The following is a 17,327-nucleotide window of genomic DNA, read 5'->3' on the forward strand; positions in this document are numbered from 1 at the left end:
GATTAGTAAACTTGAAGACAAGGTACTGGAATTCATCAAATCAGAGGAAAAAAAAAAGATGGATTAAGGGACTTAAGGGACACCATCAAGCAGACCAACATTTGCATTATAAGGGTCCCAGAAAGAGGAGAGAGATAGAAACAGGCAGAAAACTCATTTTAAATAATAGCTGAAAATATTCCTATCCTGGGGAAAGAAACAGACATCCAGATCCAAGAATCCAGAGAATTCCAAATAAGATAAACCCAAAGAGACCCACACTAAGACATATTACATGTAGTTAAAGTGTCAAATTTAAATACAAGGAGAGAATCTTAAAATCAGCAAGAGAAAAACAATTTACATACAAGGGAACCCTCTTAAGACTATCAGCAGATTTTTTCAGGAGAAACTTTGCAGGCCAGAAGGAAGTAGCATATTTTTAAAGTGCTGAAAGAAAAAACTGCAAACCAAGAGTATGCTACTGAGCAAAGCTGTCCTTCAGAACTGAGTTGATGCTTAAGTCAAATCATTTTGCTATACACCTTAAACATATATAGTAATGTATGTCAATTATATCTCAATAAAACTGGGGAGGGGGGAGAATTACAGGAGAGATGAACGGTTTTTCAGATGATCAAAAGCTAAAGGAGTTCAACATCACAAGACTGGCCTTACAAGAAATATTAAAGGTACTTTTTAAAGCTGAAACAAAAGGATGCTAATTAGTAACAGAAAAACATGAAAGTATAAATCTTACTGGTAAAGGTAAATTTATAGTAAAATTCAGTATAATCTAATGTAAAGGTGATGGGTTAATCACTTATAAAGCTAGCATAACAGTTAAAAGACAAAAGTGGTAAAAATAAATGTAACTACAATAATTTGCTAATGGATACACAAGATTAAAAAGGTGTAAACTGTGACATCAGAATGTGAAAATGTAGAGCTTTAGAATGCTTTCAAACTTAAATTATCAATTTAAAATAGACTGTTATAAATATAACTTGTTTTTTGTAAGCCTCATGGTACCCCAAAGCAAAAACCCATAGTATATACACAAAATATAAAGAGAAGGTAATCTAAGCATGCTAATGCAGGAAATAATCAAATTACAAAGGAAGAGAGCAAGAAAAGAAGGAGTAGAGGAATTACAAAACAGCCAGAAAACAATGAACAGAATGGCAATAAGTACATACCTATTAATAATCACTTTAAATGTAAATGAACTAAATGTTCCAATCAAAAGACATAAAGTGGCTAAGTAGATTTAAAAAACAAGATACATCTATATGCTGCCTACAAGATACTTCAGATGTAGGAATACACATAGTTTGAAAGTGAAGGGATGGAAAAAGATATTCCATGCAAATAAAAAACAAAAGAAAGCTGGGGTAGGTATACTTATATCAGACAAAATAGACTTTAAGAAAAAGACTAATTAGAGACAAGGTCATTTTGTAATGATAAAGGGATTAATCGAACAAAAGGATATAACATTTGAAAATAGCTATGCACCCAACATAGGAGCACCTAAATATATAAAGCAAATACTAAAGAAATAGACAACAATACAGTATTAATAGAGGACTTTAATACTCCACATTCACCAATAGATCGATCATTCAGACAGAAAATCAATAAGGAAACATTAGCCTTAATGACATGTCAGACCAGAGAACTTAACAGATATATACAGAACATTCCATCCCAAAGCAACAGAATATATATTCTTCTCAAGCACACATGAATATTCTCCAGGATAGATCATATGTTAGGCCACAAAACAAGTCTTAATAAGTTTAAAAATACATCAACTGTCTTTTCCAACCACAATGTTAAGAAACTTGAAGTTAATTACGAGAAGAAAACTGGACAATTCACAAGTATATGAAGACTAAACAACATGCTACTGAACAACCAATGGGTCAAAGAAGAAATTAAAAAACAAACAAATGCTTTGAGACAAATAAAAATGGAAATGCAGCATACCAAACTTATGGGCTATAACAAGAGAAGTTCTTGCTGGGAATGCTCGTGGAGGAAGCCCAGACCACCACAAACGAGAAGCACCATGGTTGAGTGACATGCAAAGGGCAGGGCCACCATCACACCCTCTCTCCTCACACACCAGCCCCTGCCTCCACGGGCACTAGGGAGGGCTCCACCAGAGCCAGCTCACACGCCCCTGCCATCGCCTCCCCTGCAACCCCCCTGCAAGCCTGGGTGACCCGCTCACCCTGATTGCCACCTGATGGGCTTGCATGTTCCAGTCCCTACCCTAGCACTCTCCCACCTAGGCAGCCTGCTCGCCCCAATCTCTGCCTCGGCTCCTTCCTGCCTGATAGGCTCATGTGCTCCGGCAACCTCTGGAGCGGACTCCAGTGGGAAGAACATATGCACAGGTGGGGCTGAAACCACACCTGAGCCCCAGGGGCCATGTGACTAAGGAAGAAGAGCTGAAATCTCTCTTCAATGCTGCGTGAACCACGGAATTACATCTCTGCTGGCAGCTTCCTAAATTCAGCGCCTGTGAAACATTTGAAAGGACAACAAGTGCTCCTGCAGCTGGGATGGGTCTGGCTTCAGTAGCTGTGGGCTTTGTGGGCACATACATGTGGGGGGTTGGTCCAGGCCAGAATCTGAGCTGCCTCTATACCTCCCACAGCAGGTCCAGGTGCATGACTACTGCAGTCCTGGGACCTGACCTCAGTGTATCTGTGACAGTGACCTGGTGAAAACACCTGAGAGTCACCAGGGCCAGTTGCCAGCATACCCACAGTTAAGGGCAGACTGAGAGCAGTGCCAACAACAGTGTACTTTGTGAGTCCACACAATGGGCAAAAGGGGGCACAACAGAGCGCATTCACAGGTGAACAGCTCCAGAGCAGGCATACTCAGTGGCTTGTCTCCCAGTGGGAGTGCTCCAGTCCCACCTGCCTCACACCACAGATCAGAAACAGAGCGAAGAAACAAGATCTGAAGGCCTCTACTCCAACAACTAGGGAACAGACCCCACCCCTGACAGGGCAGTGACAACCACAGAGCAAAGGGGAGGCCCCACTCAATATCCAGGGCAGGCTCTGGTCACCACACCACCAATCAAACCCCCTGTCAAGGGGATAATGGCAAAGCCTCTGAACCAGCCTCACCCACCAGGGGTCAGACACCAGAAACAAGGAATTACGATCCTGCAGCCTGTGGAAAGATGACCACAGACACAGTAAGTCTGACAAAATGAAAAGACAAAGAAATATGTTGCAGACAAAGGAGCAAGATAAAAACCTACAAGAACTACTAAATGAAGAGAAGGCAATCTACCTGCAAAAGAATTCAGAGTAATGATAGTAAAGATGATCCAAGATTTCAGAAAAAGAATGGAGGTGCAGATCAAGAAGAAACAAGAAACATTTAACAGAGACCTAGAAGAACTAAAGAACAAACAAACAGAGATGAACAATACAATAACTGAAATGAAAAATGCACAAGAAGGAATCAACAGCAGAATAACTGAGGCAGAAGAATGGATAAGTGACCTAGAAGACAGAATGGTGGAAATCTCTGCCATGGAACAGAATAAAGAATGAAAAAAAAAGAGGACAGTTTCTGAGACCTCTGGGACAACACTAAATGCACAACATTTGACTTATAGGGGTCCCAGAAGAAGAAGAGAAAAAGAAAGGGTCTGAGAAAATAGTTGAAGAAATTATAGTTGAAAACTTCCCTAACATGGGAAAGGAAATAGTCACCCAAGTCTAGGAAGTGCAGAGTCCCATACAAGATAAACCCAAGGAGGAAAACGCCAAGACCCATATTAATCAAACTAACAAAAATGAAATACAAAGAAAAAATATTAAAAGCAGCAAGGGAAAAGCAATAAATACAAGGGAATCCCCATAAGGTTATCAGCTGATTTTTCAGCAGAAATTCTGCAGGCCAGAAGGGAGTGGCATGATATATTTTAAGTGATGAAAGGGAAAAACCTGCAACCAAGACTACTCTACCCAGCAAGGCTCTCATTCAGATTCAGCAAAGAAATCAAACCTTTACAGACAAGCAAAAGCTAAGAGAATTCAGCACCACCAAACCAGCTTTACAACAAATGCTAAAGGAAATTCTCTAGGCAGGAAACACAAGAGAAGAGAACAAAAGAGGAAGGGAAGAAAAACGACCTACAAAAACAAACCCAATGATCTGTATTTCTGTTTTTGTGCCAGTACCATACTGTCTTGATTACTGCAGCTTTGTAGTATAGTCTGAAGTCAGGGAGCCTGATTTCTCCAGCTCCATTATTCTTTCTCAAGATTGCTTTGGCTATTCCGGGTCTTTTGTGTTTCCATACAAATTGTGAAATTTTTTGTTCTAGTTCTGTGAAAAATGCCAGTGGTAGTTTGATAGGGATTGCATTGAATCTGTAGATTGCTTTGGGTAGTATAGTCATTTTTACACTGTTGATTCTTCCAATCCAAGAACATGGTATATCTCTCCATCTATTTGTATCACCTTTAATTTCTTTCATCAGTGTCATAATTTTCTGCATACAGGTCTTCTGTCTCCTTAGGTAGGTTTATTCCTAGGTATTTTATTCTTTTTGTTGCAATGGTAAATGGGAGTGTTTTCTTAATTTCACTTTCAGATTTTTCATCATTAGTGTATAGGAATGCAGCCTCTTCAATAAGTGGTGCTGGGAAAACTGGACAGCTACATGTAAAAGAATGAAATTAGAACACTCCCTAACACCATACACAAAAATAAACTCAAAATGGATTAAAGACCTAAATGTAAGGCCAGACACTATCCAACTCTTAGAGGAAAACATAGGCAGAACACTCTATGACATCAATCACAGCAAGCTCCTTTTTGACCCACCTCCTAGGGAAATGGAAATAAAAACAAAAATAAACAAATGGGACCTAATGAAACTTAAAAGCTTTTGCACAGCAAAGGAAACCATAACCAAGACGAAAAGACAACCCTCAGAATGGGAGAAAATATTTGCAAATGAAGCAACTGACAAAGGATTAATCTCCAAAATTTACAAGCAGCTCGATATCAAAAAAACGAACAACACAGTCCAAAAATGGGCAGAAGACCTAAATAGACATTTCTCCAAAGAAGATATACAGATTGCCAACAAACACATGAAAGAATGCTCAACATCATTAATCATTAGAGAAATGCAAGTCAAAACTACAATGAGATACCATCTCACACCGGTCAGAATGGCCATCATGAAAAAATCTACAAACAATAAATGCAGGAGAGGGTGTGGAGAAAAGGGAACCTTCTTGCACTGTTGGTGGGAATGTAAATTGATACAGCCACTATGGGGAACAGTATGGAGGTTCCTTAAAAAAACTAAAAATAGAATTACCATATGACCCAGCAATCCCACTACTGGGCATATACCCTGAGAAAACCATAATTCAAAAAGACACATGCACCCCAATGTTCATTGCAGCACTATTTACAATAGGCAGGTCATAGAAGCAACATAAATGCCCATCGACAGATGAATGGATAAAGAAGATGTGGCACATACATACAAAGGAATATTACTCAGCCATAAAAAGGAACGAAATTGAGTTATTTGTAGTGAGGTGGATGGACCTAGAGTCTGTCATACGAGTGAAGTAAGTCAGAAAGAGAAAAACAAATACCGTATGCTAACACATATATATGGAAACTAAAAAACAAAAACAAAATGGTCATGAAGAACCTAGGGGCAAGACGGGAATAAAGACACAGACCTACTAGAGAATGGACTTGAGGATATGGGGAGGGGGAAGGGTGAGCTGGGACAAAGTGAGAGAGTGGCATGGACATACATACGCTACCAAATGTAAAATAGATAGCTAGTGGGAAGCAGCCACAAAGAACAGGGAGATCAGCTTGGTGCTTTGTGACCACCTAGAGGGGTGGGATAGGGAGGGTGGGAGGGAGGGAGACGCAAGAGGGAAGAGATATGGGGATATATGTATATGTATAACTGATTCACTTTGTTATAAAGCAGAAACTAACACACCATTGTAAAGCAATTATACTCCAATAAAGATGTTAAAAAAAAACCCAAAACAATAAACAAAATGGCAATAGGAAAATACATATTTATAACTACCTTAAATGTAAATGGATTAAGTGCTCCAACCAAAAGACACAGACTGGCTGAATGGATACAAAAACAAAACCTGTATACATGCTGTCTACAAGAGACCCACTTCAGACCTAAGGACACATACAGACAAAGTGAGGGGATGGAAAAAGATATTCCATACAAATGGAAATCAAAAGAAAGCTGGAGTAGTAATACTCATATCAGACAAAATAGACTTTAAAGACTGTTACAAGAGATAAGGAAGGACACTACGTAATGTTCAAGGGATCAATCCAAGAAGAAGATATAACAATTGTAAGTATATATGCACCCAACATAGAAGCACCTCAATATATAAGGGAAATGCTAACAGCCATAAAAGGAGAAATTGACAGTAACACAATTATAGTGGGGGACTTTAATACCCCACTTGTACCAATGGACAGATCATCCAGACAGAAAATTAATAAGGAAACATAAGCTTTAAATGACACATTAGACCAGATAGACTTAATCGATATTTATAGGACAGTCCATCCAAAAGCAGCAGAATACACTTTCTTCTCAAGTGTACACAGAACATTCCCCAGGATAGATCACATCTTGGATCACAAATCAAGCTTCAGTAAATTTAAGAAAACTGAAATCATATCAAGCATCCTTTTCGACCACAATGCTATGAGATTAGAAATCAGTTACAGCAAAAAAAAACTGCAAAAAACACAAACACATGGAGGCTAAACAATATGTTACTAAATAACCAGTGGATCACTGAAGAAATCAAAGAGGAAATCAGAAAATACTTAGAGACAAGTGATAACGAAAACACAATGATCCAAAACCTATGGGACACAGCAAAAGCAGTTCTAAGAGTGGAGTTTATAGCAATACAGTCTCACCTCAAGAAATAAGAAAAATCTCTAACAACCTAACCTTACACCTAAAGCAACTAGAGAAAGAAGAACAAACAAAACCCAAAATTAGTAAAAGGAAAGAAATCATAAAGATCAGAGCAGAAATCAATGAATTAAGAGATAAAGAAAACAATAGCAAAGATCAATAAAACTAAAAGCTGTTTCTTTGAGAAGGTGAACAATATTGATAAACCTTTAGCCATACCCATCAAGAAAAAAAGGGAGAGGACTCAAATCAATAAAATTAGAAATGAAAAAGGAGAAGTTACAACAGACACCACAGAAATAGAAAGGATCATAAGAGATTACTACAAGCAACTATACACCAATAAAATGGACAAATTCTTAGAAGGGTACAACCTTCCAAGATTGAACCAGGAAGAAATAGAAAATATGAACAGACCAATCACAAGTACTGAAATTGAAACTGTGATAAAGTCTTCCAACAAACAAAAGTCCAGGACCAGATGCCTTCACAGACGAATTCTATCAAACATTTAGAGAAGAGTTAACAACTACCCGTCTGAAACTCTTCCAAAAAATTGCAGGGAAAGGAACACTCCCAAACTCATTCTATGAGGCCACCCACCGTGATACCAAAACGAGACAAAGATGTCACAAAGAAAGAAAACTACAGGCCAATATCACTGATGAACATAGATGCAAAAATCCTCAACAAAATACTAGCAAACAGAATCCAACAGCACATTAAAAGGATCATACACCATAATCAAGTAGGGTTTATACCAGGAATGCAAGGATTCTTCAATATACGCAAATCAATCAATGTGATACACCATATTAACAAACTGAAGGATAAAAGCCATATGATCATCTCAATAGATGCAGAAAAAGCTTTCAACAAAATTCAACACCCATTTATGATTAAAAAAACCCTCCAGAAAGTAGGCATAGAGGGAACTTACCTCAACATAATAAAGGCCCTATATGACAAACCCACAGCCAACATCGTCCTCAATGGTGAAAAACTGAAACCATTTCCACTAAGATCAGGAACAAGATAAGGTTGCCCACTCTCACCACTATTATTCAACATAGTTTTGGAAGTTTTAGCCACAGCAATCAGAGAAGAAAAAGTAATAAAAAGAATCCAAGTCGTAAAAGAAGAAGTAAAGCTGTCACTCTTTGCAGGTGACATGATACTATGCGTAGAGAATCCTAAAGATGCTACCAGAAAGCTTACACCATATACAAAAATCAACTCAAAATGGATGAAAGACTTGAACATAAGACTTGAAACCATAAAACTCCTAGAAGAAAACATAGGTGATACGCTCCTTGAGATTGTTTTTGGTGTCAAATCCAAATTATCGTCACCAAGACCAAAGGCAAAAGAAGCAAAAAATAAACAAGTGGGACTACATCAAACTAAAAATCTTTTGTACAGCAAAGGAAACCGTCAACAAAATGAAAAGGCCACCTACCAAATGGAAGAAAATATTTGCAAATCATATATCTGATAAGGGGTTAATATCTTAAAAAATATAAAGAATTCATACAACTCAATAGTAAAACAAACAACTTGATTAAAAAATGGGCTGAAAGTCTGAATAGACATTGTTCCACAGAATACATACAGATGGCCAACAGGTAAGAAATGATATTCAACATCACTAATAATCCGGGAAATGCAAATCTAAACCACAAAGTGGTTTAGATACCACATTATAACTGTTAGATGGCTTTTATCAAACAGATAAGAAATATTAAGTCTTGGTGAGAATGTGGAGAAAAGGGAACCCTTGTGCACCATTGGTAGGACTGTAAATTGGTGTGGCCAATTTGTGGAAAACGGTGTGGAGGTTCCTGAAAAAATAAAAATAGAACTACCATATGATCCAGCAGTTTTAATTCTGTGTGTCTAGCTGAAGGAAATGAAAACACTAACTTGAAAAGATATTTGCACTCTCCATGTTGATTGTAGCATTATTTACAATAGTCTAGACATGGAAGCAACCTAAGGGTCCATCTTTGGATGAATGGAGAAGATGTGGTGTGTGTGTACACACACACACACACACACACACACACACACACAGTAGAATATTATTCAGCTATAAAAAGAATGAAATCCTGTCATTTGTGACAACATGGATGTACCTTGAGGGCATTATGCAAAATAAGCCAGAGAAAGACAGACACCATATGATCTCACTTATATGTGAAATTAAAACAACAACAACAACAAAAAAAACCCTAACTCATAGATTCAGAGAAGAGACGGGTGGTTGTTATGGGTGGGTGATCAAAAGGTACAAACTTCCAGGACTTCCCTGGCGGTCCAGTGGTTAAGACTCTGCACTTCCATTGCAGCGGGCTGGGGTTCGATCCCTGGTCAGGGGACTAAGATCCCACACGCCGCACAGTGCAGCAAAAAAAAAAAAAAAAAGCCAAAAGGTACAAACTTCTAATTATAGAATTAATAAATCTGGAGATTTAATGTACAGCTTGGTAACTATAGTTAACAATACTGTTTTGTATATTGAAAGTTGATGGGAGAGTAGATTTAAAGTTATCATTGCAAGAAAAAAACATAACTATGTGTGGTAATGGATTAAGTAGACTTATTGTGATCATTTCACAATATATACAAATAATGAATCAATATGTTATACACCTGAGACTAATATATGTCAATTATATTTCAAAAAAATTTTTAATTAAAAATTTTTGAAGACAACATAGGCTTTTTCTGGGGGTAGTACTGTTAGTGGGTATATGAAACCTACCCAGAGGACAGTGAAAGGAGAAGCAAAATATGATGCTTTTATTTAGAACAAAAATCTGGTTTCTCATGTGAACCCGTTGCCCAATTTCCTTGAGACTGCTCCTAATTCTTATCAGTCCCTGGGTTAAAAGGTCTTTTGCTGGCTCATTGCGTAACAGACAGTGCCACACTGGTTGTGTTTCTGCCCAGGACAGGACAGGAGGAAATGACCTCTCTTGGAAGGAGGAGGTGTGAGGGTGAGAGAAAATGGCCTGACCATGATTGACCCATGAGACACCGCCCAGGCTTACTGGGTCAGGGACAGAATCACCATTCCTAGGGATTCTATCCATGTGTCTGCTGAGACACCCTGATCCTTGAAAAAGGCCTCTTTACTCCTTCCATTGCAAACTGCCCGGGCTCGAAGTTCCATGTGAAGCTCATGGGTCACTTACTGCATTTCAGCTTTTTGGTGATTTCAGGGACACAACCAGATCTTCCTGGCTGGTTGCCTTTAGGCAGAGTCATTGATGTAATGCTACTGTGTTCCTTAGAGAAAGTTCCATAAACAGCAAAGAGGGAACTACTGGATTCCAGTGAGTCAGCTAGCCTGCACCGCTTCAAAGAGAAGCAAAGGAAGCCGTCCTCAAGGTACATTGCTGCTGTCACTTGGAGAAGCTCCAGAGGGCAGCCCTGAGAGCCGAAAGCTGGGGGAGGAAGGAGGCTTTTCCAGAGTGTTGTTTCACTCTGGAAAAGTCCACTGGGGAAGAGCTTCTCGAAACATCTTTGATGGTTCACTCTCAGATTCCAGTGTTCCTGGTCAAGTCAGACAGGCAGACAGGAAAGGTCAGAAATAGAGCCATCGCCATGGGAAGGACACCAAAAGGAGGGCCATCCTTTGCACATGTGAGTTGTCATTAGACAGACAAGACCCTGCTTTTAGAAGCTGACTTCTCTGCCTCCAGGCAGAGCTGGAGAAAACCACCAGATCTGCTGCAGGCACATCCCACAGGCACAGCAGCCCTGGCAGACCCTGGGGGTGAAGCCTTGCAGCCACCCTCCTCCAACTCCCCACCCCAGGATCCTGCATCATCACCGGCCAGCACGGTACCAACTGGAATCCCACCTGCCCAGCAGGCACCTCTGCGGTGCGCGTGGGCACCCGTCCAGTGAAAGACACTGGGTACCACCTCTCTTCAAAGCAGATATTAGGATTTATCTGGACTCCTGCCTTCACGATACAGTAAAACAAATAAGAGCACAGGGCTTCCCTGGTGGCGCAGTGGTTGAGAATCTGCCTGCTAATGCAGGGGACACGGGTTCGAGCCCTGGTCTGGGAGGATCCCACATGCCACAGAGCAACTGGGCCCGTGAGCCACAATTACTGAGCCTGCGCGTCTGGAGCCTGTGCCCCGCAACAGGAGGGGCCGCGATAGTGAAAGGCCCACGCACCGCGATGAAGAGTGGCCTCCGCTTGCCACAACTAGAGAAAGCCCTCGCACGAAAACTAAGACCCAACACAGCCAAAAATAAATAAATAAATAGCTATTAAATTAAAAAAAAAATAGCACAGTGATGAAAATGTCTGCGAAACCACCAAGGATTCGTCCTCTGCTAGTTGTTCCTGATTTTAAGTCTAATTTAACACCGCTCTATCTCTGACAGTGGAGAGCTTCAGATGTCTCCAAACAGTTCCTCAAGTGGGAACCTTGGCCTTTTGCTTCTCATGGAGCAGTATTCACAGAGGCTTCCTCTTTCAGGCAGACTCAGACTGCAAGCATGCTCACCCAGAGCATGCCCCTCAAATAAGACTCTGAACATGCAAGTTACAGGGTGGTACATACTTATTGGGGCACCCAGGGGACTCAGCCCTTGGGAAAAATAAGATAGACATCTTAACTAATAAACACTGTCCCCCCACTGGAAGCAGCCTCTGTACCTGAGGACTTCCTTCTCTAAAGAGTCTCATGACTTATTTTCTCTCTTATTTAGCCGAACTCAAATGATTGAGAAAACTGGTTTGTCTCTTCAACAGCCACTCAGCTGTCACACCTCCCAGGTACACTTGGGCCTTCTGAGGCCACGCCTTACCCCATCCCAAAGCTGTGACTCTTCATTCATGCTTAAGTTCCTGCTCTGTATCGGGCACTGGTCAGGGTATGTGCTGAGCAAGATCTCCCTCGTGAAGCACAGAGCCTTGCAGAGAAGATGGATCACTAACCAGAGCAGTACAGCACAGAGTCAGAATGGCTGGGTTGGGAGTTCAGGGGATGCTGGAGCACAGAGCAGCAAGCCCTGGTGAGTGGGTCATACCCCAGGAGGAACGAGCTTGGCTCAGCACCTTCCTTGCCATATTCAGCGAGGTCCCCATGCACATAAAAGGCACATAGAATGGCCTTGTAGAGTGTGATCTTTACGAGAACCATATCTTATAACCTGTACTAAAAACATTTTACATCATATTCTTTAAGAATCTATAATTTAGACCATCAGAAATCTCCGTAATTGCTGCTCTTGACCTTCAGCTCCTTAAACCACCCTTAGCAGAACAGCTTGAGAATTTCATTATGCTGTACAGAGCCTGTTGGGCAGGAAGACGGCAGGTCACGGGGACAAACACACACCCCACACACAGAATTAGAGACTGAGGATTAAGAAGAGGATCAGTAACCCTCCCAGACTTCAGACAATACTACAAAGCTACAGTAATCAAAACAGCATGGTATTGGCACAAAAACAGACATATGGATCAATGGAACAGAATAGAGACCCCAGAAATAAACCCACATACCTACCATCAATTAGGCTTTGACAAAGGAGGCAAGAATATACAATGGAAAAAAGCAAGTGGTGTTGAGAAGGCTAGACAGCTGCATGTAAACTCCTTCACACCATACAAAAATTAAACCCAAAACGGCTTAAAGACTTAAATATAACACATATAACACATGACACCATAAAACACCTAGAAGAGAACATAGGCAAAACGTTCTCTGACATAAATCGTACCAATGTTTTCTTAGGTCAGTCTCCAAAGGCAATAGAAATAAAAGCAAAAATAAACAAATGAGACCTAATCAAACTTATAAGCTTTTGCACAGCAAAGGAAATCATAAACAAAATGAAAAGACAACCCACAGGCTGGGAGAAGATATTTGCAAATGATGCAACTGACAAGGGATTAATCTCCAAAATATACAAACAGCTCATACAACTCAATAACAAAAGAACAAACAACCCAATCAAAAAAATGGGCAGAAGACCTAAAGAGACATTTCTCCAAGGAAGACATACAGATGACCAACAGGCACATGGAAAGATGTTCAACATCGCTAATTATTAGAGAAATGCAAATCAAAACTACACTGAGGTATCACCTCATACCAGTCAGAATAACCATCATCAGAAAGTCTACAAATAATAAATGCTAGAGAGGGTGTGGAGAAAGGGGAACCCTCCTATACCATGGGCAGGAATGTAAATTGGTGCAGCCACTATGGAAAACAGTATGGAGGGTCCTTAAAAAGCTAAAAATAGAGCTACCATATGATCCAGCACTCCTGGGCATATATCCAGAGAAAACCGTCATTCGAAAAGATAAATCCACCCCAATGTTCACAGCAGCACTATTTACGATAGCCAAGACATGGAAGCAACCAAAGTGCCCATCGATAGATGAATGGGTAAAGATGTGGTACATATATACAATGGAATATTACTCAGCCATAAAAAAAGAATGAAATAATGCCATTTGCAGCAACATTGATGAACCTAGAGATTATCATACTAAGTCAGACAGAGAAAGACAAATATCATATGCTATCCCTTATGAGTGGAATCTAAAATATGATACAAATGAACTTACCTGCAGAACAGGAACAGACTCACTGACATAGAAAACAACTTATGGTTACCAAAGAGGAAAGGCAAGAGGGATGGATAAATTAGGAGTTTGGGATTAGCAGATACACACTACCATCTATAAAATAGATGAACAACAAGGATTTACTGTGTAGCATAGTGAACTATATTCAGTATCTTGTAATAACCAAAATGGAAAAGAATCTGAAAAAGAATATATAGAGAGGGAGCTTGTGCACACAACAGCACGCCCCTGACGAGGCTCCTCTCACTTCTCAGGGCTTGCCTCTTGTTTTGGTTCATGCCCCCAGCCTCTGCTCAGGCTGTCTCTGTGCCTGTGTGCCTTTCCATGCCACGCCCACTGCCCTCCAGTTGGCAAACCCCTCTTCCACTTCCAAGATTTTGTCCAGTCGTGACTTCAAGGCAAGCTTTTTCTACCCTCTCCCCGTGCTGCTTCACCCCCTCTGTAAAATCAACCCCTCCCACCTTGGTGCCCCAAACGCCCCCATTATATCGCCGCTCACTTTATCATTGTGGCTCACTTTATTACCCTTGACCGTTGTATTGTTAATTGTGGGGGGGCTAAGATCGTGTCTTATTCAAAATTATCTGTGCCTGGTCCTCCAGACCTTTTTCACATCAGAGCACGTAGGAAACGATAATATTTCTGTGGTACGAGAGGCTGCTGGTGACAGAGATCAGTCCTCAGCACACCTTTATAACCCAGGCAAAGGTAAAACACACCAGGTTGAGGAGCTCTGCTTAAAAGACTCTCAGTTAATGTTGATTGAAAATGAGTCAGTCGGTCTGTTTATAGGATTAAGAGATATCTGGAATTAGGTAAAAAAGATCTAAGAAATCAGTGAAAGGAATGGTCCTATAGCAAAAAACATAATCAAGAGTGAACATGGCCCCAGCAGAAGGATAAGTATGTGGATTTCTTACCCAGATGGTCAGGGTCTCCTTGACCCGTACTAGACTCCATCCCCAAGCTGACCGACAGCACTGCTGCTTTCCAGGCACCTGGTCTGTAATCAAGCCAAGCTGCTTGCTCCCCGCCCCCTGCAGCTCCCTTGCTCACCTGCCAACAGTCAGCGCCCGTTTGTCTTGGCCTCTCTCTCCAGCACAGCCTCCTCTCCACGCGTGCCACCCGCTAGGACGCCAGCCGCCCATCTCCATGGCCACCTCCAACTGAAGACTCCTGTGCTCCCGCGGGCAGGCACGGTCTCTCCCTCTTCGCCCTAGTATTGTGCCTGTCACCACACGCCCTCGTCTGAGTTCTTTTTGACTCCGACCCTGTCAATGAGATACGAGTTTCATGTGGTTGAGGACAGTCCTTCTCATTGTAGTTTCTCCTCCTTTACCTGTAATAGGTACAAATAAGTGTATATTGCATTGGATAAAATTTCCCAGGTGGCTGTGAAAAAACCAGGTTCCTGTCTAACAGGGAGGTGGGGGACTTGGCTGTCCAGGGAAGAGCCAACGTCTCGTAGCCTGCTGTGTGCCAGGAAATACCCCTTATAGTAAACTGCACTCAGCCCTCTTATTTCAGGGATTCATAAGTCAGGTAATCCTATACAAAGCAGAGCCAGACCCACTGTCCCCAGATCCATTATCTGGGTAGTAAGTAATCCAGACTTTGGCCTGCAGGCCTGGTGAGCCAGACCAGGGGGAGAACCTGAGAGCAGCAGCCCCAGGGGGGCATGAGCGTCGGAAGTGAAGCCCCAGTTCTGTGCAGCAGAAACAGTTTCCTGCAGAGCTGCAGGGAAGGTCAGGGAGACTAGGAGGACAGGGCTGAGTGTTAAAGGGTGAAACTGCCTGTCCAAGTCAAGCCCTGTGGGGCATCCACGGGATTAGTCAGTAGTCGGCAGCCCCCTTTCCCATACAGTTTCTGAAAGGCAAAATAGAGGAGTATCGTGGAGTTCCTTAGAGCAAGTAAATAAATGCCAATTTCCTGACAGCCCTGCACTCTTTGAAGATTTACTGCCCCGAATCATAGGCCACCCCTAGGATGTGTCCTGATGTTCACACGTGCGCTGGAGTCAAGTCCCATCCCGATCCTTCCATCCTGCCGTCAGTAGTATTTCCAAACAGTGGGGCTTTGGTTGGAGGGAGAGAAACCCTTCAAGCAACCTTTTTGCACTGAATGGTAATTCTTGTCTCCCCTCTCCTGCTCAGCCAAGGCCTCACGCTCGCGGCTAATCTGTTGAGCCTCCTTGCGTGTGCACTGGAACACGTACCGTTCCCTGTCGTGACGAGGGACTGCCTCTCCCCCTGGGTTCGGGGATGTCTGCTCAGACTGAGAAGTCTGATCTGTATTCCCCCAAGCTCCGCTACCTCTGTCTTCGCTTTAGAATGTGGAGAATGAAATCTCTGGTAATGCTTTATTGCCGAGACATTGCTGGAAGTCTCCAGTCATCAGGAAATGTGTCTCCCGTTCTGTTAACAGCGGAATCCCCGGCCCCGGTGACCGGCCAGTCCTGCACTGATGTGACATGCCCTCTTCCCCCTGCAGGCACAGAGGGTACACAGGAAGTGCCCTAAACCCAGCAGAGCTCACCACGCCTCAGAGCAGAAAGCTGGGTCCGCGCCTTCTCCGAGTGCCGCTGCACAGAGCCGGACCCCTGGCAGCGGCCCGCAGCCCCCGATGGACACTTCAGACCTGGGGCTCGGCCAGACAGGCCTGCCTAGCCGGCAGCCGCAGGACTTCACCAGACCAGCCGGCAGCCCTCCCAGCCTGCCCTGGTCTTTCCAGAGAAGCAAGTCCTTGTTGTGTTTGCCCACGGGAGACCCCTCCCCGGCCTCCTCAGCCGAACCACCGTGGTTTGCAAACACAGACGGCCCGGGGCAGAGGGCGTCGGAGCGGAGGCACGGCCACCTCCTCTCCATCGATGACTTAGAGGGGGCCCAGGAGACGGACGTGGACACGGGGCTGCGGCTCTCCTCCTCCGACCTGTCCGTGGTCTCTGCGTACTCTGCACCCAGCAGGTTCTGCAGCCCCACGGAAACACTGCTCCCCTCCGAAAGATGCAGCAGCCTCTGGTCAGAGCGCAGGGCTTCCAGAGAAGGACCCCTGCCCGCTGGGGGCGGCGTGACCACAGAGGCCTCCTGGGCTGCCCTCCCTCTGTCCACCAAAGGGCCTTCCAGCTCCTCGGCCACAGCTGTCACCGCTTCCCCAGCTTCCGACACCTCCTGGCTCACAGAGTCACCCCCAGAACTCCCTTATGATGCTCCCGATGCCCAGCAGACTGGCAGAGGCGTCCTACCACCCTCAGTGCTGGCCGGACGCGGGGGCAGCGACGTGGAGGAGGAATTCTACATCTGAACGCACCCCACTCTTGTCTTTCAGACCCACAGGCTCAGGTGCCCCTGCCCCTCTGGGGTCTGCACGCCACCCGTGTTCTCAGCCCCGCTTCCCCAGGTCCCTCCGGAATCTAATTCTCTGTCTCACGGGGTCGTTACTAGCACGTTTGACACACCACCCGTTCTTACCTGCGAGGTGGTGGGCTCAGTGGAAAAATACTGGGATTTTTATGCAAATAAATTCTCAACAAACTTAAGGCATAAAATATATGTTTTGAATACTCAGTTCCATTTGAGATATGGTTTGGTGCACTTATTTAAGTGCTTCATATAATTATTTGAAATGGAAAGAAAACCTAGTCAGCTGGAGCTGATTTCACAATTTTTCATGCTGGGAAGGAAAAACAATTAAAGCCAAAAAACATTGAGAAAGATACCAAGTGACTTG

At 43.0% G+C, this 17,327-nt stretch overlaps 1 protein-coding gene across 1 annotated transcript in view; it reads left to right on the forward strand.

The window, feature by feature from the left end:
* The window catches only part of FAM124A (family with sequence similarity 124 member A), a 104,031-nt gene extending 87,130 nt beyond the window's left edge, over positions 1-16,901 (forward strand). Inside the window, exon 4 of the mRNA XM_007193716.2 lies at positions 16,092-16,901. Within this exon, the coding sequence (XP_007193778.2) occupies positions 16,092-16,901 (810 nt within the window). The remainder of the gene's footprint in view (positions 1-16,091) is intronic.
* Positions 16,902-17,327: the final 426 nt, after the last annotated feature.

Source organism: Balaenoptera acutorostrata, chromosome 18, assembly GCF_949987535.1.
Source record: "Balaenoptera acutorostrata chromosome 18, mBalAcu1.1, whole genome shotgun sequence".
In the NCBI taxonomy this organism is placed as follows: Eukaryota; Metazoa; Chordata; class Mammalia; order Artiodactyla; family Balaenopteridae; genus Balaenoptera; species Balaenoptera acutorostrata.